This window comes from Dysidea avara, chromosome 6, assembly GCF_963678975.1.
Source record: "Dysidea avara chromosome 6, odDysAvar1.4, whole genome shotgun sequence".
NCBI classification, from domain to species: domain Eukaryota; kingdom Metazoa; phylum Porifera; class Demospongiae; order Dictyoceratida; family Dysideidae; genus Dysidea; species Dysidea avara.
In genome coordinates this window covers 25,216,905-25,241,680 of record NC_089277.1, presented here as the reverse complement: position 1 = coordinate 25,241,680, position 24,776 = coordinate 25,216,905, and the positions used below count along the sequence as shown (strand labels likewise).

At 37.2% G+C, this 24,776-nt stretch overlaps 1 protein-coding gene across 2 annotated transcripts; it reads right to left on the bottom strand.

Moving 5' to 3' along the window:
• Nucleotides 1–2,149: 2,149 nt before the first annotated feature.
• On the bottom strand, nt 2,150–21,666 carry LOC136257795 (ubiquitin carboxyl-terminal hydrolase 16-like). Of its 2 annotated transcripts, none has more exons than XM_066051104.1 (16): nt 21,619–21,666; nt 19,171–19,284; nt 16,792–16,848; nt 15,308–15,371; nt 15,162–15,252; nt 12,376–12,448; nt 12,232–12,279; nt 11,273–11,353; nt 9,401–9,534; nt 8,717–8,804; nt 6,494–6,587; nt 6,289–6,383; nt 6,159–6,215; nt 5,069–6,059; nt 4,519–4,715; nt 2,150–2,518 (listed from the first exon to the last, which is right to left on the bottom strand). In XM_066051104.1, exons 1-16 carry the CDS (start codon nt 21,655–21,657, stop codon nt 2,216–2,218), a joined length of 2,526 nt encoding a protein of 841 aa, XP_065907176.1. In that variant the 5' UTR covers nt 21,658–21,666; the 3' UTR covers nt 2,150–2,215. The 2 variants fall into 2 exon arrangements, with proteins under 2 accessions (XP_065907176.1, XP_065907177.1); XM_066051105.1 differs by lacking the exon at nt 2,150–2,518 and adding an exon at nt 2,541–3,173.
• Nucleotides 21,667–24,776: the final 3,110 nt, after the last annotated feature.

The following is a 24,776-nucleotide window of genomic DNA, read 5'->3' as shown; positions in this document are numbered from 1 at the left end:
AGCTATCCAAATTTGGAATTCTCTGCCATCAGAGCTAGTTAAGGAAATCAGCACATAGTGATTTCTATATTATAATATGGGACCGGGCCTACAAAAACAGGGTGTGTGGGGGCACAAACTACATCCCATCAATCAACAAGTCATATCTCTGAACTGGAATAGAATATTTTACATTCAGATTTTGTAATCTGTATCATAAAGCCAATTAAATATAGGCATGGCCATACATATAGCATGATGGTAAAAAAGTTATGAGTCATGAAAGTTTGACATAGTATATATATATAGGCAGATAATATTTTATGTGCCTGCACGCCCTGTTTTTGCAGGCCCAGTCACATATGTGACCGGGCCTGCGATAATAGGGCATGTGGGCACATGATTTTTGCCTACTTTTTCACATTTTCATCACTCATAATGTTTTGTACCATTATGCTATGGCATTGAAATTTTCACCTCTTAGTAAGCATTTAAGTTGCATCATGATGCAAGTTACAGAATGGAAATATACTTTTCCAGTACAGAGATATGACCTGTAGAGCAATGGGATGTAGTTTGTGCCCACATGCCCTGTTTTCGCAGGCCCGGTCACATATATTGGTGCTAGAATGTTTTGATCATGATCCAATCAGCAAAATAATAATTCTGTGTTTTTGTTGTTTTCTTCTGTAATTGTTTTGTTTTGTCCTACTTAGTTGTTTGTCTAACATATGAGTGTGTTGTACATTTTGTAACTCCAACAAGGATCTGGAAGAACAGCTCAGCTGTAGCTGATTGCTGAGGTTATAATAATAATCCATCAATCATAGAAAATTGAATATGGTGGCCACATCTCCTAATGATCTATTCTGTGGGATACCTCTACCAGAGGCTCATTGAAGTCAGCGGTGAGATAGAGATAGCTAAATATTACAGGGGCTGATCCAGAGGAGGTGGATGGGGTGGCCAGCCACTATGGAGTTGCAGCCACCCAGACATGCAATAGTTAATTATCACTCATCCAAGAACAAGATAATCGACACTAGTCGGCAGTATATAATTATCACTCTGCAGAGGAGTTCACTTTAAGGGCTGCGTGGTGTAACGTGACTGCACTAAAGTTAGTAAGTTACATATGAATGCCATAAACATACTCAATAACAAACAGTTAAAAATGTAGTGCAGCTTGTACACAATTTACGTTATAGCTCTAATAGTGATATTTCTTCTTGTGGGGCATGTGATTAGTAAGAGATGATAGTTCACATTTAGTTATTCAATGGAGCAAACCTAAACTATCATCTCCTAAACACCATAATGTATATATACAACAGAGGAATGTGTTGTATGCAGAGGTGCCACACACAGGTATACTATATTACCTACCATGCCATAGCATTATCCCTTCTTGTTTTATCACCTCAGCCATGATTGACCCAGGCATAAGACTGTATCTTCAAATGAGTTATAGCATCACTAACAAATTTTCATGCAGTAAAAGGGAGCAATTTCAAGAGCTACATTTTTTCATCTGCATTATTTTCTAACACAATTGCTTCCATTTAATCCCAGGAGCACTCTAGCCCCCCCCCAGTAGCTACGTATATCCTTATTACAATACTCAATCCTTTCATCACTGCACAGAGAATTTAAGCTATAATAGGGAAGGGATACATGTGATTTATTTATTCATTTCAGCTTAATCACTGGTATCAAAAGCCCAAGCAATTCAACTCAATATCACCCTATACTGGGTTACTAATAGGTGGACAAAATCATGTCATGCTATACTCATACTATGTCCATCTGCTTCACTTGCACACTATATGAACCATATAATAACACTGTAAGCTTATACTGCTATAGTTATGATAGAGACTCTCTACTTGATATCTGGGCCAGCCGAAGGCAGGCATGCACACACACACACACACACACACACACACACACACACACACACACACACAAAGCAAAAGCATAGCCTTCAACTAGCATGGTCATGTCTATACCAACACTGGGACACCTGTTCAGGTGCAATGAGTTGGTGCAGCAAATCCTCCTGGAGCAGGAGTAGTACTTATTCATACATAACCAACAGAATACAGTAGGTGCATGTAATGAATGGTACATGACATCAACATTTCACAAATATTTTAGCTAACCCTCAGTCCATAAAAATCTGTTGTACTATGATCCTTTTTTACACATACATGTACATGCGGTAGTAACTATATATTTACACTGCTACAATTGTTTTAGGCAATAGCTCATAAAACAGCATGTAAGCTTCTTGTCTGCTGACTTCCTCAAAGCCTTCTTTGCACACATTCACTGTTAAGTCACTAGTGTAATACCAGACCCCACCTTCCGCAGCACTCTGATCATACACCCAACTTGTTTCTGGGACCAAGTTAGTTGGTTCTTTCAAAGATCGGCTTCTCACATAAGCAAAGTAGTGGCCATGTTTCAGGGTGTCTCCGTCATGAACCACTACAGCATAGAGTCCATACCAGATCTCATTGTTGTCATCAGCCATATTCTTTAACAAAAGTAAAATTAATATGTACATACATACGTTAAAATAAATAATTTTTTTGTATGTTGTTATAGAATTTCATAGTGATAATGAACAAATATTTGTTTCGTTATTTGACAAGTGCATATGTTTGTACTAAGAGCCACCGATTATGCTGGCATAACAGTGAGCATAATAGGTGCGAACACAATGCTAGCACAATAGGCAGAACACTTGTGCAATGCTATAAATTCTTGCTTATCAGCATATCCCAGAAAAATACCAATATACTCTAATAGAACAGTCAGATTGCTGACTGTTCTATTAGAGTATTTTGATCTTGTCTTTGACATGCATTTTGACAAGCAAGGATCGAGCAAATTTTCTAGTTTGTACCCACCAGTAATGACTACACAATGTGTGAGAAATGTGCCATTCAAGTTTGTTAGCAAGGAGGTTAGGGTTGGGTGGTAAATCAGTATTATCATAAATTGTGATATACAAATAAAACAATCGTTAAAATTTGGTAAAACAATATTATTACAGTAATAATTATTGATACATATTAACAGAATTCCTGCTTTTCTCTCTTTAGAATCAAATGGTACGGTAGTACCATTTAAGTAGGGATCCCTCAAAAATTTCATGTGCAACCAAAATTCTACCTTCAAAAATCATCCTAGAGACATATTACACAACAGAAATCACGTTTACGGAATATATAGTACTAGTCCATATAATATGTAATACAGCATAAATATAACAAAGTACTTACAGATGGTGCACCAGATATAGAATTTTTTTTTTTAAATATCACCAAAACTCAAATGTTAGTCTCACTGACTGCCTCACTGCCTACCTCACTGACCACAGTTGCAAGGCTAGAGGCCAAATGAAGCAGTGCACGGCCACCATTTTATGCCACGATAACTAACTCACCAGTGGGATGTGCCTTTTGGGGTTCCAACGAGTATAGGCCCTCTGTGCCTTGTCTTTTCTTTAATCTTCAATCAGGCTGCTTGTCTTCTTCATCCAATGAAACCATTATCAAGGCGTTAATTTGCTGTATCAACACTTTTTCAGCAGCAAGTTTAGATGCCACAAAATTATTTCAGAGCTGGATTTCAGAAGCATTTCAGTCCTGGCACTACTATAAGAGGTACACTTGATGGATATCTGCAACTTCACAATTTGGATTTGGTTCGCGATAGGTTTGCGACCACGCTCACCAAATAAAGATCTAGGCAAAAGAGTAGAGACCCCACCTCTAGCTATTTACATAGCAATAAACAGGATCACTTATTGATTTAGCTAGCTGCACGCCCCTCAGCTAACTCGAGATATACTCTAATACAACAGTCACTCTAATACATCAGTCATGTATGATAGAACAGTCACAAGTTACATTGTAGACATAGCTATTTTTATAAGAAAAAGAAGCAAGCACAATATAAAATGATTACATTATTATTCTAAAGGAGACAGATGCCCTTCAGAAACAGCAAAGTGGCACATAGGGACACTTGGATCTAGAACGCGATCCCCCAATACACATTATTGAACAGCGTAGCAAGGAGAACCCCAAACTACAGCAAAGCGTGCCCATTACCACAGAATATGGAGAACTCCACTCCCCAAACATTTAGTAGCACTGTGAATCCCTCTTTAAAAGCTGGAACTGTTTATCAAAAAAGCGCTTTGATACGGGCAAGAACAAGTGAGTTATGAGGCTTTAAAAAATCCCATACATTTAGTATAGACCATTCAGGTGTTCAAACATGTTTACAACATGAAAACATGCTTGTTCCAGTATAAAAGCATTGGGAGTGGACTTATGTTCACCTCTTTGCTATTACTATATTTTTTGGGGGGGGCTCAAGTGTACTGACTATAGTAGAATTAAAACCTATTAACTTAAAAATGAAGTAGGTTCCAATGATAAAAAATAATAGTGAAACAAGAGATATGAATGGCAGTAGCTATTACAACATAGCTATCTATATGTTGGAATAATTATTATGTACCTTTAGGCATTCACTGGTGCAGTATGGAGACATATTCAGTTTGTAGGGAAATGAGATATGTCGACCATCTTTGAACACTCCATCTGATTCAATAGTAAACCTCTTCACATGTAGGATCAATATTTGTGGTAGATGATGAATTGTAATCTGTTTACTGACCAAACAAAGTGCTTCTGTGTCTGACTGAGTCTTAGTGCCTACAAGACGATATGAGCAGTGATATGTGTCATTTGCATATACACGCACAGACAGTATTATTAGATGTGAGCCAACTATTCTTTGAAAATAGCCTATTATGCTTTGAGCAGTGCCAGGCCTAGTATACTATATGCTAAAAATTATGTTTTCGAACTCAACAGCATTTCCTGACTGCTGTATATTAGAGTAAGTGGTTGCTCCATTAGAGTATCTCAATCTCACTTTAGCAAAGTGTACACAATCAGCCAAGAAACAGCAAAAATAAAACCATTACAATATGAAATGCAGCAATATTGTGTAGTGTGTTCATGTTTTGCATTATTATTTATCATTAAGTTGTTGTGGCACTTACAATTTTCAGTACAAGTATTGCAAATAAATTTGTTGTCATCACTTAAAATGTCCAAATCAGTAAAATCTTGTAGAGATGATTCCAAGCCTGTTAATTGTAGTGACTCATTTTCTATTTCAGATTTTGGCTGAAAATGCATACATTTATGTTCTAGATACTTATTCAGTTTTGCCTTGTTAACAGCAACTTCAAATTCTGTGTGACCTGTGTCTGGATTAAACTCAGCATGACTATTACCAAATTTGGAATCAACATCTGCTTGAATGAGTTTGATGTCATGATCTAATTTTTCATCTTGATATTGCCTGGCATCAAGGTACGTGCCAGAATCTTCTTTGGGGTCTTCAGTGTGTTGCGCAATAGTGAGATAAGAGTTTGCATATTGATCTTGTTTATTTGATGGCAAAACATCTTGATCACCATTCATTGGATCCTTAACTGATGTGGTGACAATGAATTCCTTGTCCTGATCTACGTCTTGATCATTCATAGTAGGTGCATGTATATCAGACTTGTCTATATTATGTGGATGATTAATGCATGCAACAGTCAATTGCTTTCCATCACCATCCAAACTATTCTCTTTGTCAGGATACCTTTGGTCATCACAAACAGTTTTGTTTGATTTATTTCCTTCATCATTTGTAATAACACTGGTAGTACTGTGTTCTTTTGAGCTGGAGTGTGTTTCGGCATCATCCATTACTTCAACATTAACTGGAGAATTACATGCAGAAGGAAAATCGTCTTCAGCAGTATCATAGTGTACACCAGTATCATCTCCAAACTGTTGTTCATCTTCTTGAGAGTGATAACTGCCAACTGGAACTTCTGAATCTACATGTACAATAATGCTGATATCTGCCGATCTGTCTGGAACAGATGGGATACTTGACTGGTTGGAAGGATGAGCAATAAGACTATCATTGCCATGATTGTGTGTTCCACTTTTGGACAGTGAATAGATTGCATACTCAGTAACTGTGTGTGGCTATAGGTAGTACAATTACAAATTAACTTTTGGTCTGTACAAGATATGCATAGATTTATTACTGTAACAGATCTTATCAATTTGTAGTAAATATCATACCTTAATTGCTGGCAAAGAGAGAGAGATGTCAAAAAATTTTTCTTCATTTTGAATAGCCTACAAAAAGATTACACAGCTTAAGTACAGTATGCCTTGCTCTACATAATTTCATAAAGATAGTAGGACTTACTGTGAAGCATTCTCGGCAGATTGTAGTGCTAACTTGTACCCCGCCAACTATGGTTTCAATAGGAGTTTTCTGTTTGGCAGCCAGACGTAAATATTCTGTGGTCACAAGGTAACGGTAAAAAGACAAGGAATTGTACAGGCTACTAGTTATGAAATTATATTGTAGATGCATGTTGTTGAATACGAAATTAATGATGTCTTCTAACGTTTTAACATCAACTTCTCTTCTCCATCAAGATGCTTCTGAGAATCAGGATCTTTAGTGACTCCATACTTAACACAAAAGAATTTTTTAATTTTCTGTGAAGGGTAAAAAATAATACAAATTGTATTTGTGACCGTCTCAGCAAAAACCTGACTTGCTTGCACAACTATCATTTTTTTTAAACTTCTCAGCATTATCTAAGTAGCAGCATCCAAGGGATGGATCACCAAAGTTGTTAGTCCATTGTGGAGCATAGTTTTGTAATCATAACTAATGCTAGACAAGTAGGAAGAACAAGAAAATCGATTTGTACAGCGACTAAATTAACTACAGGCTCTTACATTCGCAGCCATAACTTCCGTTTGCGTTAGTCTCAGTCTACAACATTGGAATTTGGTTTAATATGTTCACCATAGATTAGCAAATAAACCAAGGTATTGTATTAGTTAGCCCTGTAGTCACTTACATACATGAGTATGAAGGTGGTTTAGTTGAAGAAAGGATGGCAATCTTGTTTACTGCATCATAAACAAACACATGTGACACGCATACCGTTGGGGCTACAGAACCAAAACAAAGAGCTCCCCATGAGCAGGCGAATAAGATGGTGTATAGTTTTAATTTATTTTAGTCTTCCTTCTCTGAGTAATGGTCCGATAAAAACTTGTATTTTTTCTCTTTGTAGCATGCGTAATTTTTACAAAGTTTTTTTTAATGCCGTTTTCTCAAAATGCATGCTTGTGTGAACAAGTTGGGGCTTTGCTGAGATGGCCACATTTTATAGCAGCTGTATTTTTATATCTCATAAAGAGATACTGTAGCTTCATGAAGACTTAACTTTCAACCCTATAAAAACTGTCTTTGTACTATATTACACAAGTTACAAATAGTGGATAGTCCCCACCTCAGGTAGAGTGCAGTATGTGATCACAAGCCTTCTTACAGTACATGGTTTTCATGCACACGGCCGCATAGAGTAAATATAAAATCTTACTACAAATGAGACTGGTAAAGTCAGAAAGTTAATAATGACTGTGCTACTTGTGAAAAGGGGTGCTAAGCACAGAAAAAATGTTAAGGTGGTAGCTGTTAAGCCCGCGATAATCTTACAAAGTCATTCAGTAACCACACACAAATTTGTGGCTTCCTATGACAAGAAAGGTAGCACATTGTACATAATATTATATCATTTTTGAAAGCTTGATATGAAAAGTGTGTACAACCATATATTGTACTTATTAGCATGGAAGGGGTCAAGTGTCGATGTGTACTGTATTTTCCATACAGATACTGTATGGCCAATTATCCACATAACTGTACTGCATTTGCCCATACAATACGGTAATGTAGAAGACTGATACAATACATTTGGGAACCTACAGTACAGCTATACTGTATAAGGAATGTTATGAAAACAACAACACTCAGACAGTACGATTGATCACCCTACCAGTTTATTCTATGACAGATGTGTGTTGTCTTTCTTTCCACTTTCAACAAGCCCTGTTTGTGATGTTAAAATCTTGCATGGGTTCCAGCACAATGGCAAGTGATGCCTGTTAGTTTTTTATCATAACATTTAATGTTGGTTCGATCACTAAAAATTGAAGCGATTCAGGTACTCGAGATACACAATCCAATCCAAGTAAGATGGGTAAGCCACAAATCTATGAGTGCCTTGCTGCTATGATGATATGCTATAGCATTTTACAGCTTTGAAAGACCTAGGTAAGTCCATGAAGAATGCATTGTACGTACTGCGGTATGCCAAAAGGCACCTGTCAGGCCGAAGCGACGTCAAACAGTGAAAAAATCAAGTCCGTAGCCTTAGCCGTTATCAAGTTACGCTTGTCTGAAGACATCAGTCAGTCAGTCAGTCAGTCAGGTAGTCAGTAGAAAATTCCATTAAATAAATTATTTTAAAAATTCCGTAATAACTAAAGCATTTCGAGTTGATCTGAAAGCTTGTTTGGGCATAGTTTTACCTAACCAATATTGCCTCATCATCGTCAGGGAAAATTACGACTGGTTTTGGGTAATGTTATTTTGTGGGCCACGCCTACTCCTTTGTGGTCCCTACTATCATACTGTATGATAATTAATGGTGATACAACTACTCCAATAGAAAATACAATTACAATCTAAATAATTAAATGATCACTTCAATTTCAGGCTGCAGATAAACCATAAGAGCAGGGTCTGTATTGTACATAAAAATACTTACATCAATTTCTTCCATTTTTAGGCCATCCAATAGACACCTCAATGCTTCATGACTATCTTCTTCTGTTCCTCGTCCAAACCGTGGATTTCTAATATACACAGAGATCATTACTACTGCTATTGATCATGAAAGTGAATGATGATACATATGGTAGTGCAGTGCAATTACTCCAAGGAGCTAGACCTGTATCAAATATGCCAGCATAATAGAAAGCATAATAGAAAGCATAATAGGCTATAGTGCTATGCCAGCATAACGCTAGCATATTAGGTAGATATTTCAAACCATGGAGCTTAATTACTTGAAAATAGATTGATACTCTCTAAAGAAAAATTGGTAGAAAATGCAAACTGCAATAAAGCACTCAAATGCATTGTACATAGCTCCTTAGCTCTAATAGATCAGTCACTATTTGAAGTGAAATACTTTAATAGAGCATTCACTGATGTAAATACTTATAATGGGTGGCTGCCTACTGCCTAGATGCAGGACCAATGGAAACTTTGGTCAGGTAAAGAACAAGTTCAGAGATGATGTCTAGAGTATCGTGAGTGATAGTGTGTATCCAAGAAGTGGTCTGGCCCAAGCCAGAACACGGCCAGCCCATATACGTCAGCCTTGTGATATATATTTTTGTTAAACATAACCATATAGTGTGTCACTGTCATAGCCAAGTGTTTTTACCTCTTTCTCAGTTCTCTCACTATTCCATATGCAGCAACCACTGGATGGTTCTCCAAGTGGATTTGACCAAAAAATTCAAACAATTCTTGTGTTAATGGTCCAAATGTATCTGACACTACCACTTCCACTGTTTCCTATAGTAGGTAAGTAGTAGATACATGTATTAAAATGTAGGGCAACTGTTTTAGATAGAAATGTGTGCAATAAAAATCTTGATAGTATGGCCGTATACATATTGATACATACTTATAAAAGATATATGCTGTTTTAGGTCATAAGGCTTGGCTAATGGTTGTATTTGCCAACATGGATAACCCTACAGACAGGTGTATAAATGTCCTTACAAAACCTCAAAGCATGTGTGGGTACACATAAACAAGATTGACCTTGATAATATCCTATAGCTTCTATGGCATGTAGAGTATATTGTGTGTAGCTAGCAATAGAGGTGTACCGATATGGGTTTTTTGCATGTCCCGATATCCGATATTGATGCCACCAAAAGAAGCCGATAACAGATAGTTGATCCGATATTTGCATTATAGTTAAAAGTGTACATTTACCTACCCTACAACAACATGTGCATGTATTCATTGGTGTACTCTGCCTGTGGTGATATCCAGCTTGGGTTTCTATTGTGCAATCCAGACAATTAGGCACCCACAAACATTTTTATGTATACTCCCATGAAGCTTTAAACGGATATTTCTGCATTACAATGGCTTGTGAGAAGCTGGTACAGCAAATTTCCTTGGTTATCTGTGACCCTTCTTTTTATTACAAGGTACTCTATAACTGCTTCATTTGTAAAGACTGCGATAAGCTTTCCAGTAACAAACACTAGAATCACGTGTATTTATATGGTTTCTCGTAGCATAGCCCTTGTTTCAGAGTGAACAATAGGCCACTGGCACTAAAGAGCCACATGGATAATGTAGAAATAATCCGTTTATGTACAGACTATTGCTACTGTATAAAAATCGGTAGCGATATCGGTCCTCCTGCTGTCCTGCACCCGATACCGATATTGGTAAAAATTACCATATCGATGGCCGATATTTTAGCCAATCCGATTATCAGTACACCTCTAGCTAGCAACACAATGTGCAGAACAAGTTACGTATATGTGACCCGCTGAGCGAAAACCCGACTTGTTTGTATAATTCTGTTTTTGAGATCAATTCCACTGAAATACATTGAGTAAAAGATGCGTGCTGTATAAATAATTTTACACATGATTCATTTACTTCAGTAATCAGTGAAGACTCAAATTGAAATATCTAATATTCTACCAATGAATTCGCCCATTCATGGAGAGTAAGAATATCTTTGTTTTCATTTCTGCACCATGAAGATATGTGTGTTTGGTTACATTGTGGTAAAACGTTACTTTACCGTCACCGGTTCTAAGTTTGAACAACCTTTTTGCTTAATAGCGTGGGTGTATTTAGGCCAAAACTATACCCTGATGAATGCCCCAGTTCATGGTGAACAGAATGCCTTAACTCCCAACCCTATAGCCTGTTGCACTCAAGCCTTATGATCAATTAAACAAGTGCCTGTAGTTTTTCCCGTATAGGCACTGTACAAATCAATTGTTTTGCTCTTCTTGTTGTCTATCACACTTACCAGATAAAGCTGAAAGTTTAACAGCCCATTGGTTTTATCTTCTAGACAACAAAAAAGTCATAAAATGGAATTCGAGGAAAATACAAACAAGTCAGGGTTTCACTCAGTGGGCCACATATTTATTACTTATAAGTATTCGGTATCTTGAATGTCGGATATACATACAGAAATTAATCTACATGATTCTAAATGTTGAACACCATGTCCTGAACAAAAAAAACAAAGAGAATTACGTGTACTCACCACATTGGGAATTGTAATAATGTAAGTTTGTATTCTCCAGTTGCTGAACATGAGATGTAGCTCAGAAGTTTGATTAACACTCTGTAACATTAACAGAGCATACAATCCAATTAATAAATGTTGTATTATTTTTTCACTTTATTTGGTTGTATATTTTTACTGGTATTTTTTCACAGCAGTTACATAAGGAACCAGTTTCTAAACATCTCAACCAACAATGCTTTGTACCATTGACTTACATTGGTGATACAAACAATACCCATTTATTACTATACCCTAATAGAACATTCAATAGTCAACAAAACACTCTAATAAAACAGTCAATACTTGCAATACTATCAAGGACCTACGTATGTAAACACTTTCAACCTTATGTATTAAAACCTTTTCATGTATGTGGCAATATACAAAGCTATTAGTGGAAGGGACTGTAAGCCACACACCTTTTGGATCATCACTTATTGTGTGTTGTCACTGTATGGCTTGTGACATCATTCATACTTGGCATACATGATCAGTACCTCAATTGAGTGCTACATAGTGGTATTAGAATCTGAGGACAAGACTTCTTGCTGTGCCTTTAAACAGTTAACTGAAAGTTCTACAGGGACACATTAACTCACACACCCAAAATGGACCAATTTATGGTGTTTAGAAGGTTGCTGTGTCACTCAACTGAGCGTTTAATGATTGGCCATAGCAGGTACCAATTATAACAATATTTATGATTCATAGTACAAACAATGAGGTTTACTTTGTGACATACGATAGTATAACACCTCACATGGTTATTTCAAGCCCTACACTTTTCTATGTCATTTTTCATCATGAGATGACATGTTTCATGTACCGTCCGTCAAACAGGACCAGAAGACACCATAAATTTATGATATTCAATATACAGTCTCATATGCTACAGTAAATGCTGAGCCTGATTGAACACTGATGCATATACATACCTGCAACATTGAGTTTACGTAACATGTGTTTCCCAGATTTTTCATTTTCTAAAGAATAAATATATAGTACCTTATGTGTGCAGCAAGATTACCTTGATAACCAGAACAAGTTTATCATGGTACATCATACACAGATACAGTTACCTTTACAGGTGGACCATCCTCTTTTCCTAAATGCTTACCATCATCAGAAGGTGTTGAGGGTTGGGATGGTGACCTGTTGTGCGTTAAAACCAGAATGTATTTACAAATATCATTATTGTAATGCAATATACTGTAGTGAGCTTATACACAATCTTAGTGCCTTCTGGGAAAATTTGAGATGATTTAATAGAATAGTGAGATGCTTTAAATAGAACAATGACTGTAATGCCTACTGTGGGAGAGATGAATAAGTACACCTTGAAGTGTGCTGCATGTGCAGGGATTGAATTGAACAAATTTCGTCTGGGATGTATAAGACAGGGCCAGAGGAAGGAAAAGTGAGTTGGTCAGGCCATTGTATATGTTGAAATTGCTACTATATTCAAGGTGTTGCTCGAGAGAGGAGTTGCTCCAGTATGTGAAGCACACTCTGCGAAGTGCAAAGTATGAGCATTCTAGGGGGGTCTGAGGGCATGCCCCCTTACTCCAAGGAAATTTTTGAAAATTAGATACTCGGATTTAGTGATATTTCACTGCTAGCTACGTAGCCATATAAATATACTCTAGCCTATACTTTGTTGTTCTTCAGACTTCCTATACTATACTAGGTAAGTAATAGCACACCTGACATATCAGGAGACACTTGCTATATGGCTTCATAGTTAGCTAGTAATTAGAAGTTCTAGGGAGTCTTGGGGTGCAACCCCCAGAAGCTGCAGAATTTTTGTACTTTAAAGGCTTGAAAATGCCTTAAAATTGATGCTAAAAGCAAGTAAAACTAACAATGACTCCCCGAGATTATTCAAATTTCACAGGGAGCCCCGCCACGTGGTTCCCTTAAAGAATAGCATATTTATTATTTACGATTAGGCAGCTAACTATACAGTGAATTCACACAGCTACTAACAATAAATAGGCTACACAGCTACAAAAATGTAGTACACCATACTGGCTTATCTGCAGTATACCATACTGGCTTATCTGCAGTATACCATACTGGCTTATCTGCAGTATACCATACTGGCTTATCTGCAGTATACCATACTGGCTTATCTGCAGTATACCATACTGGCTTATCTGCAGTATACCATACTGGCTTATCTGCAGTATACCATACTGGCTTATCTGCAGTATACCATACTGGCTTATCTGCAGTATACCATACTGGCTTATCTGCAGTATAACATACTGGCTTATCTGCAGTATACCATACTGGCTTATCTGCAGTATACCATACTGGCTTATCTGCAGTATACCATACTGGCTTATCTGGAAGAGTATGTGATGAAGTGAACGGAATAATTATACTGGTGGAAAATCATGAGATCAATCACTATTCAAAAATTGCACGATGTGGAGTGAGAGAGTTTGCTCAGTACCTTGACCTGATGAGTGGGTAAGAGTGATTTTTACTCAAAATCTCATCCAGATGGCTGTCATGTGATGTATGGATGGACAGCTTCCTGCTATGGAATGAGGCACCCAGGTTGTCAATGCCAGCCCTTTGCCCAATAAAAGAAACCAAGAGTGACAAGCCAAGAAACACTAATAATTGTTCTATGAAGATTGAATTGTGATTTAAGTGTGCTGTTTTAGAATCAAAGAAGGCAAGTGCAATACACGTGATAATTCCCACAATGTAAATGTGATACGTAGAACCCAAATCAATCTTTCTATTGTTGCCACTTAGTAACCTTGTATGTAGCACTGAAAGGTCTTAGCTGCTGGGGCTAAAACTTCAGATGAGCATTCGTTTGGCTGTGTTTACCAGAAAACAGTGAATATGCCAATCCAGTCACAAATTGATCCAAACTTATGTGCTGTATAGCAGTGAATGACACCAAGGTGTATTACCAGATCTGCGAATAGGGGTCTTATAGCCTTTCCAAATTTCCAAGTTTGACGAGTCATGACCAAATTTCAGGCTGGTACTATACACACAAGTCAAGTTATGGATTGCCAAGTACATGCAATTGGAAAGGCTATAAGACCCCTTTTTGCAGATCCAGTCATGTATCATTGATAAGACTTTAATATATCTTTGAAGTCAAATGATAAGTACTGTATTACACATATGTATATTTTGAAGTCATTGACAGTATTGCTACATTATCATGCTTACATATGTGACCATCTCAGCAAAAACCCGACTTGTTTGCACAACTTCCTAATTGTTTAAAAATTTCTCTGCATTTTCTGCAGTGTCCAAGGAATGGATCTCCAAAGTTTCATCATTCTGTGGTTAGTAGTTTTGGAATTTTATAGTGCTATGGACAGCAGAAAGAGCCAGACAATTGATTTGTACAGTGACCATACTAAAAATAAACTACAGGCACTTACATTTGCAGCCAAAACTTCCGTTACCATTAGTTTACAACATTGGAATTTGGCTTAAAATGTTCACCATGGATTAGCAAATCCATCAACAAATAGTGTAATCCCTGCAGTCACTTATACATATAGGTATGAAGGTGGTTTAGTTGAAGAAATGGTAACGATCTTATTTACTTTTACCGCATCATAAACAAATGCACATGACACACATACCAATGGGACTACAAAATGAAACAAAGATTTTCAAACTATTTATGAGCAGGAAAATACAATGGTGTATAGTTGTAATCGATTTGAGTCTACCTTTTCTGAGTAATGGCTAGATAAAAACTTGTATATTTTTTTCTTTGAAGTATGCTACAAATTCTTTTTTAAAAAACTTGTCTTTCTCAGTGTGTGTGTGAACTAGTCGGGTTTTTGCTGAGATCACAAATCATGTACATTGAACTTACTCCTCAGGGGGGTGATCATCAGGTGGTTTGTGTTTACAGCAATACTTGTAGATGATGAAGAATGTCAGTACAACTGTTGATGTTGGCCAGACTATTGTGAACCATTTTATAAACCATGTGACCAGATAACAGTTGGTTTGCCTCACATAAAATCAGTGGTGATGCTATTACAAATATCACCCACCAGCAGACTGTGACCCAACACTTCCGCTAAACCACAAGAAGTAATAAAATATTATCACATGAATATGCATATACTAGTATTTTTTAAAATTGTTAATTTAAAAATGAAGTAGGGATCTATGCAATAAAAAGTAGTGAAACAAGAGATGAATGATGGTGTTACAGCATAGCTCGATGGGAAAGTCCGTACTTTGGCATTGAGCAAAATTATAGCTAATGTGCCACAAAGTAGGGACTTTCCCATCGAGTTATGCTGTAACACCATCATTCATCTCTTGTTTCACTACTTTTTATTGCATAGATCCCTACTTCATTTTTAAATTAACAATTTTTAAAAATAATAGTTTGTTTAATTTTATGTTGTAGCACAGCTAGCTAGTTACAGCTTATTAAAGTACGTACTGTGCCAAAATTGGAAGCATATAGGCCCGTAGTAGCGTGCATAGCTTACTATGCTTGATCGTAGTAGCAGTGGCATTCAGATCTATGACCTGCATTCTCAGTGCGATAGTCCATGTTCTATTCACCCCGGCCGAAAGTTGTTCGAACGAACAGGCCCTTTCAGTTGTCTGGAACTTAGTCTCGACTAATAGGATGAAGTATAATACAAAGTACTATCCAATCACATGAATCACTCACTGATCTCGCTGTCTGGCACCGAGTGGCTGAGTCAGTGTGTTCAGAGGAACAAGCCGTCAAGTATCAGTCCGTCTGAAGTCTCTTCGTTGATGGCAGTCCAGGCTTTGGCAAAAGTCGAAGTGACAACTAATGTTTCACGTGCAATACTTGAAATTATAAGTGCCCCGCTCTTTCAGCAGCATAAGCACTTTCTGAAATAATTTTGTGGTGTCTACAGAAAAGTGCTGATACGGAAAATTAATGCCTCGGTATGGTTTCGATGCTTGAAGAAGATGACCAACCTGATTGAAGATAAAAGGAAATTCAAGGTGCACAGGGCGTACACTCGTCGGAACCCCAAAAAGCACATCCCACTGGTGAGTTGTTGTTGTGGCGTAAAATGGTGACCATACATTACTTCGTTTGAGCTCTAGGCTTGCGACTGTGGTCAGGCAGTGAGTGAGGCAGTGAGTGAGGCAAGGCAGTAAGGCTAAAATTAAGGTTTTTGGTAATTTTTTAAAATTTTATATCCGGCCACCTGTAAGTGTTTTGTTGTATTTAATGCTGTTTTATGTATCATATGGACTAGTACTATTCCGTAAAAGCGATTTTCGCTGCGTAAAATGTCTGCAGGATGATTTTTAAACACGGAATTTTGGGCGGCACACGAAACATTCACCACGATCCCTACTTAAACGGTACGACCATACCGTTTGATACACAATTATGAAAAAATAAAAATTAAGTACTAATTATTAATTGCATGAATAGACTACAGAGACCACAAATGACTTGTACATATATACATGTTACACAGTCACGTTGATACCTTTGGTTTATCTCTTGACTGGCTTTCACTGGCTCCAGGTTTAAGCTCTGTATAATGCTGCAAATGCAGTAACTTGTGAGACTGACAGATTATTTAATGATTTGAATGTGTCCCAGTCTGGGAAAACCAGTCTTATTGCTCTATTAACAAGCATCAAGAAATGCCTGTTTTAAAGTGCTGTAGCTTGCTAATGGTTGAAGCTATGTGTACCAAATGTTCACACGTTTTACACCAATTCCATTACCTTCCAGAGCATCCATTTTGCAAGTAGCCAACAGCTAAGTTTCCTGCCACCATTTTAGATAGTTTTTAAACTGAGGCTGATTGTATCAGGCAAGCTCCAAAAGGGGAGGCGGGGGCCTGGAAGGAGCTGTTTAAAATATTGAGAAGGAAGGCGTAGGGATGAATTAGGCCAAGTTATGTGCCATTCAGGTCTCAAAACTGGCTAAATGAAAGGAAATTTACATCACAGGTCTTTATTCAATGCCACAGAGCTGTACAGCCACATGCAGCCATCTCCAGGCTGACCAGAGCTCCATTAAGGCGTCACACCACATGTATGGATAGCCACTGGCCTTGGCAAAAGCAGCCAGCAAAAGCAGACTACTCAAATCTAGCTGATTTTGAAATTAGACAGTTTATTAATGTAGCTTTGTGTTCTTGATGAAAAATCAAATCTACTGACATGGGCAAAAAGACCGGTTTTCCCAGATCCTTATGTGCATAGCATACATACATGTATCTCGTGTACACAGTGTATATGCATGTAACTTTTGGATCATCAATACTTCTTGCTATGCAATATGCATAGCTACATACATACGAAAAGCAATGTAGCAGATAACATCTATAGTTTATAGAAATATACTACCATTACTTGTTTGCAGCAAACCTTTGTTGTGGTATAGTTAAACCATTACTGGAGTATATAGTTAATTTATGGCAAAAGGCTCAAGGTATATTCATAGACTATTTGACCTCTGATTGAACATTATATTGATTAGCATAAAAATAATTTCTGTATGTTGTTAACAGTGTTGGGCAAGTTACTTTTAAAATGTAACTAGTTACATATTACATATTACTTGCAACTGAACTATTTAGTTACAGTTACATATTACCCATAAAATAAAGTAACTATAATAATATTACATATTATATTACTTTGTGTCCACAGCCTTAAACTGTCACATGTGAAACTACCACCTTATCACGTGACATGATTACGTTGTTGGACAATGTGCAAATCTTAGTTATAAGTAAGAAGCTGGTGAATAAGCTTCATTCAGTAGGCTTCATTACTTCATTGTGGCTTGGCGCTACTCAGTGGATTACTAACGAGATTAGTAACTTCGTTACTTGTAATAATAATATTACATAATATTAGATTCGTTACAGTAATTATATTACTTAGGTAACGCGTTACATTTGTAAGTAAAGTAACTTGAGTTATATTACCTGTTTTTATAGCGTATTTCGTTATATTACTTAGATACCACAAAAGTAATAATATTACGTAACGTGTTACTCCCAACACTGGTTGTTAATTAGTTTTTGATTTTTATTATGAGTACTATTACACATGTAATAATTCACAGGACCTTATCATCACAGAAAAAAGGTATATCTTCTACTAGCATAATTGGATGCATGGGCTCCACTTATGTCAGACTTAACCTTCCAATGTGTGTACGAAATACACCAGTGTAATAGCTAGCTCCTTGTTGTGTCCACATGCTTAAAATTCAACTTTTCATGACAGTCTGAAATTGAGACAAAATTGTTGAAAATTGTCCTAGTCTCGCATAGCCAGACCACTTTTTCACTTTTGTGTGGTCTGGCTACACAACACTATCAATCTCACCAAAAAATGCATGGCACACATTATAGAGTGTTTTCAGTTCAACAGGCTGGGCAATGGACTGTGAATATCCTTACTGTGCCTGTAGAAAACTCTACATTAGTTTGGAGACTATATTCCACTTGCCAATATACCCCACCCGGTCCTGACAGAATCACTCAGATCATAGATTACAATCTATGCTCAGATTATGAGACTGGGCTTGTTGAGAGGGCCATAAGGCTTTACGGCCCCTCTAATCTATGCCTCACAAATAAGGAGGGAAAGCAGGGAAAAGGATTGATAATCCGACTGGTATAAAGTATTTTTTTTAGGCTAGCAGTTTAACGTGTAGCGAAAAATGAATAGAACGATTAATGATTGTAACAGTTTACCTACCTCTGTTATGGAAAGTACTTCAATCAACACTTTTAAATCGCTGTTAGATAATTATTTACTAGATTTAGGATTTACTTTTGTATAATAATGTGATGCATTGGTCGGTTATACAGGCTTTGCCTTTACCCGTAGTCACTCACGTCTGTCTCTGATGTGTTGCTTAAAAGTGGCTGGAGAAGACGATCCTTTTCATCTTGACTACAGCGTTTACTCCCCATAATGATACTATTACGAACGTGATGGGTGCTCGGTGCGAGGGGTCCGCAACGCAGCAAAATCACGTACGAGATTCAGAATCTTTACGGATTCACCGGATTCCGAGGGATTCAGTCGAGATTCTCCGGGATTCATGCAGATTCGGTGGGATTCACCCAAGATTCAGTGGGATTCACTCGAGATTCAGTGGGATTCACTCGAGATTCAGTGGGATTCAGTGGGATTCACTCGAGATTCAGTGGGATTCACCCGAGATTCAGTTTATATTCAGTGAGATTCACCCGAGATTCGAGGATTCAATCAAATTTAGCCCGGCCAAATCTCAGAGGTCGGCTTTCTAGCGACTAAATATGTTCACCAGGATATATTAGTGTCAAAAGCAGCTCTAAGGGAAGTTTTGGATTCTGCTTCGCCGAAGTGCATTACAGCATCTCAAAGAATATTTATGGCTAGGGATTGTCGTGAGTGGTTTCCTGCCTCCCCAGACTGACTCTTTAGTTAGTTAAATGTACATGCATGTATACTTACTTTATGTTTTGTACTCCCTTGCCATGCCCACCCAGGCGTTTTTAACCAACCCTGTCTGGTGGTCGCATGTGACTGAGGATTCCTTAATGTTAGTGTAAATGTTTGTGTCTCATATAATAATGATGGTTTCTCTCTCTCTTCAGCTAGTGAATATCATAAGTTTAAATTTGGCATTGTAGCTACGTAACTTGGACAACACTGATCAAGCAGCATGGACTCAGTAGCTAGCTAGCTCTTCATACTGGCTCAGTGTGATGATTCCTGGTACCAAAATTTAACTACCGAATGTCCAGCTTATATATATATATAGGCTGCCACTAGTGCCATTAGGCAACTTGCAGTTGTAGCTGCTCGTATTATACATATATGTACAAGTGTAATATTTCTTGTAGCAGATGTATCATGTATATAAATATACCTCACCAGTTTTAGTACATGCCATGGAGATGGCTAATTGGACTGAGATTCAGAATAAAACTATGCACTATATGCATCTATACACCGACATCAAGATCATGCATGACAAGTAATCATGCCATGTGTACACTAACATAACATATTAACTGTAAGGATTTCACTTTTCATTTATAGTTTTTACAAAACCATTTTTGTCCTGGTACAATATTGTTATCAGTGCCTATGCACTCAAAGTGAAACCATTCTTTACACGTCATTTTGCCACATCGCACCATTTCCTTTTTCTTGTCATTTGGTGACCTACAGTAACAATACACTTCTGTTTTCACAATCTTTGATTGAAGCACTCTTTTCTCCCTGATAGTCGGAAATAGGGCCATTCTTTTAGTCTCAAGGCAAGTAAGTATAAGTGTTCTCTCATCAAACCTTGATTGTACACAATTGATGATGGATCTTGTCCATGGGCAATACTGGTAATATAAGCGGCTGCTAACAGTCCACAATCATTGTCTCCAGATTGTTTGTTAACATTAGCAATTCCAATGGTAAAATACTTGTTCTTGGTAAACACAAGTTGCGACAGCAGTAATCTTGTGTGCTCATGGAGCAAAGAGTACTTAGAATCATATAGAATAACATCAGCACTATCAGCATTTCCACTAGCCGATGCTACTACCCAATGATTACGGTTTACCAAAAGTATCTGCAACGATGTCAATCCTGTGGGCATTGCATGGTGTCATTTTCTGTAAATCTTGTTTCAGGGTATCTTGCAAAGAATGAATATTAGGGAAATTGGCACTTCAACCTTGACTGTTAGCTAGGTGTTATTGAAAAAGCACAACATGGCATGCAATTCAGTCCTCAATTTAGTCTCAACACTATTAAGCCTGTTGATTTTATTCAAGGATTAGGCTTTTCACCTAGCTTGACAAAACCTCTTGATGAAACGTGGATTTAACAGCAAAGTTTTGTCCTCCATACGCGTCTACGCGAAGTGGTTTGTTTTCTATGTACCTGTCATCATTTAGTCTGCCTTCCACACCTCGCTCCGAGCTGCCCTCGCATCTGTCCAAGTCCTGAGCCAAATCCACTGCAGCTTCAGACATCGAGCTAGCACTGATCGAATAACCAACTATTGTACAACACAGTCAACACCTGAGCTATTGCCAGCTATCACAACGTACCAGTGTTAGCAACAGACAAAGGTGAGCTCTTGCGCGAGCCAAGTCAGTGCAACGACACCTCAAACGACACGAGGTAACACCTCCAGCTGATCGCGAATTTTTTTGTAGATCACGTGATCAATATCCGGGAAATTCCCGAAAATCTCCGGAAAATCTCGTGATAAGATTCAAAGATTCACAAAGATTCAGGCTCAAGGTGTACGAGATTCAGGTTGCGTTGCGGACCCCTCGGCTCGGTGCTATCAGTTCTAGGAATATCGAACCGGGTAATCCCCTCATATGGACTTGATAATAAGCGCACTATGCGTATAATAAGCACCCGGCTCGATTAAAAGGTTAGGCTCGCGAGATCAGAAGTAGGGGCGGATCCTGGGTTTGGCAAGGGAGGGGGGTAATCTATACCATGCTCCATGCATGTCCCTCCCCTACTTTTTAATATCTACGTATTGGTCAATGTATTTAATAGAGCTGTGACAACTGTGATAGAACAGTCATTTTTTATATTGCTGTTTAATTAATAAGGCTACAGTATTGTTTCATGGCTGCTTACATCAGAAGGGGAAACATGCCCCAAACCCTAAATATAATGACTTCCACTTCTCTTATGACTACATTTAAATGTGTCATGTGACTCAAGTCATGATCATGTCCTCTTTGTGTACCTTATGTATGCATCAATGTTATGTGTTGTTTTGTCTGTTTGTTCAGGTTGTAGTCATATAGGTTTATCCTCCTGTACTACTCACCTTCTGACCTTGTCTTATAACTAGATTTCCACTGCATGGCTGGTGGGCACCCTGTTTCCACAGCCAATAGATATACCATATTATAATATTCTGTTATGATAGATGCTTGCTACATATGTAGCTAAAAATGTAGCATTCATTAAGTATTAACAGTACGTATGTCATTAATATGCAAAATAATGGAATTTACTAAATTTCAGCACCTAGGGGCTGTAATTAATCCTTGTGCAGATACCTGAATCTACTTGCAAGAACAGCTGGTACAATTATAGTATTGGATGTCTTCTTAGCTTAGTAGGCCTACCAAAAGAAATAAGATTCCAATTATGTAATTTAGTATATAATTACTGTAATTAACTATTGCAGATGAGTAAATTATTCAGATTCAATGGTAGCTACCTTTGCTACAGTTTTCTACCAGGCAACACTATAACTACACTTTTATAGTTACGTATCACATGATGGTCGCTACTAGCTACAAAATGTACCCTCATGCAGTGTCTGCCACATGACATCAACTAATGCAAGTCGAATGTTTACTTGCTAGTTCCTCTCAGTGCTGCATATAATTATATTGTACCAAAATAAACATGGGGCCGATTAATAATTCATCAAAAAATACTATATGATAGAAATGCTTTAACATGCACCTTGATATCTAAAAACGTCAATGCTAATTTATAGCAGAAACTTCTACCTTAATTTGATATTGATTTCATGGTACACATTAACGCACGGATGTAGCTAGACTTTAATCAAAGTCAACTTAGACAAAGGGTACATGTTAGTTAACTATGTTTTTAATTAGATATTATTTGCCAGTAGTGAACGCATGTATGTTTTCAGCAAGAGTAATAATTATATGTATATACACACAATTTGTTCAGTGTAGATTCAAACGAATGCGAACAAATAAATAGCAGTCAAATTCATCCTGTTTTGCACAGGTAGTCTAAGACCAGTTAGGGCAGACTGAATTATGCAGTAATTGGGATACTGATGCTAAATCCATCCCTACCACCAGAGAGTATGCATAGAAAAAATCATGTGACTGGATTTGCAAAAAGGTACCTTTTTCACACATTTTATTACACGCCAGTAAACAAAAATTGATGATGTAACACTCCTTACACTGATTAACTTGTCCAAAATACAGCCAGATACTCAGCTGCATTCATGGAAAATTTCAGGCTTTTATATCACTGAAAGTTCAAAATATGGGTCAATTTTTTGTGTGTGAAAAAGGTACCTTTTCGCAAATATGGTCACATATATATATATATATATATATATATATATATATATTGGTGTATGTGTGACCGAATTTTGGAAAATCACCCATATGGGCGTGCATGAAATAATTAGAATTTTCATGTTTAGTGGGTTACTATTATGAGCAGAGCAGAGTTATAAAAATATTTCTAGGATTTTCTAGTAATTTAAGGTATTGAGAATGGCTTACAATCATTAACAAGTAGGTTTTCACTGTAAAGCTTGTTATTTGGTCATTAAATATTTTAAGTGTCAAGTGCGCCCATATGGGTGATTTTCCAAAATTTGGTCACATGTATGACTAACATAGTATAACTACGTATAACAGCTAGTTAAGGCAAGTATGTGGCTACAATATAAAGTGGAATCAGTAGCATATTGAGACATTTTAAAAGCAAGGTTCCACTATGATGACTTTATACAGAGACATAGTTTTCTTGTTGTAGTAGTAGTACAATCAGTTTTAAAAATGGGATTCCATCCTGAGGTATGGTTCATTCTGATGATGGTAGATAGTATGTATGGTGTTGCCTGATTGTTTTGGTTTACTATTCAGGCAAAGATGTAATTAAGCTTTGTATAAACCCTTGAGATATATTCTCATATCACCAACATTTTTAATGTTGTAATGTTATAGAAGTCAAAATGCAGTGGAATAGTGCATGGGTCCACTTCGTCAGATGGACCAGATCATATAGCCAGTGATCTGAGTCGATTACTATAAAAATATTTGTCAAAGAACATCTAGGGTGCCTGGAATTATGCAAAATCTCCACAAATTATAAATTTATTAGTTAGTTCTTACTCCAATTTTGTTTTATTTTTTGCAAAGGAAAGGTTACCAATGCGAATTTGACATACCATATTTAAATGGTTTCCTGTTTATCCCTTATTTGGAATGAAGAAACCTCTTCATGTAAAAAAAAAAAAAAGTCCCTGTAAAAGTATTGATATGTCTTCCAACAGTTAATGAATCAATGACAATATTTTAGTAATGAACGTTCATCTCAGATATTGTTCTTTCATTTCTTTGCATGCTTTTATTTGATTGGACTGAACCACATAAACATGTGGGTGAAAAGTTCATATGCATTTCTGTTAGGGCTGAAATAGTCATGGGTTTTTTTGGTATTCGAATACTTCTAGAGCTAATGATCTACTCATGAATACTAGTTGCATGTAGTCATACCTGTTTGACATGTTTTGTATAAACCTTAACAGTTTACAGCTTTTCAAGTAACTACAATGATACACACACTGTATTACAGTATTGATGTTAGTCTCCCTGACAAAAACTTATGCCAATCAAACTATACAGCCTTCATTGTGTCACTCCCTGATGACAAATACATCATGTGAGCTGGGTCACGTGATCTTAAC

Coding starts and splice junctions, on each gene's coding strand:
- LOC136257795 (XM_066051104.1), bottom strand. CDS start 21,657: ATGAGGGGATTACCCGGTTCGATATTCCTAGAACTGATA. Junction 16,849..19,170: donor GCAACACATCAGAGACAGAC/GTGAGTGACTAC, acceptor CTGCATTTGCAG/CATTATACAGAGCTTAAACC. Junction 6,060..6,158: donor TCTCTTTGCCAGCAATTAAG/GTATGATATTTA, acceptor TACTACCTATAG/CCACACACAGTTACTGAGTA.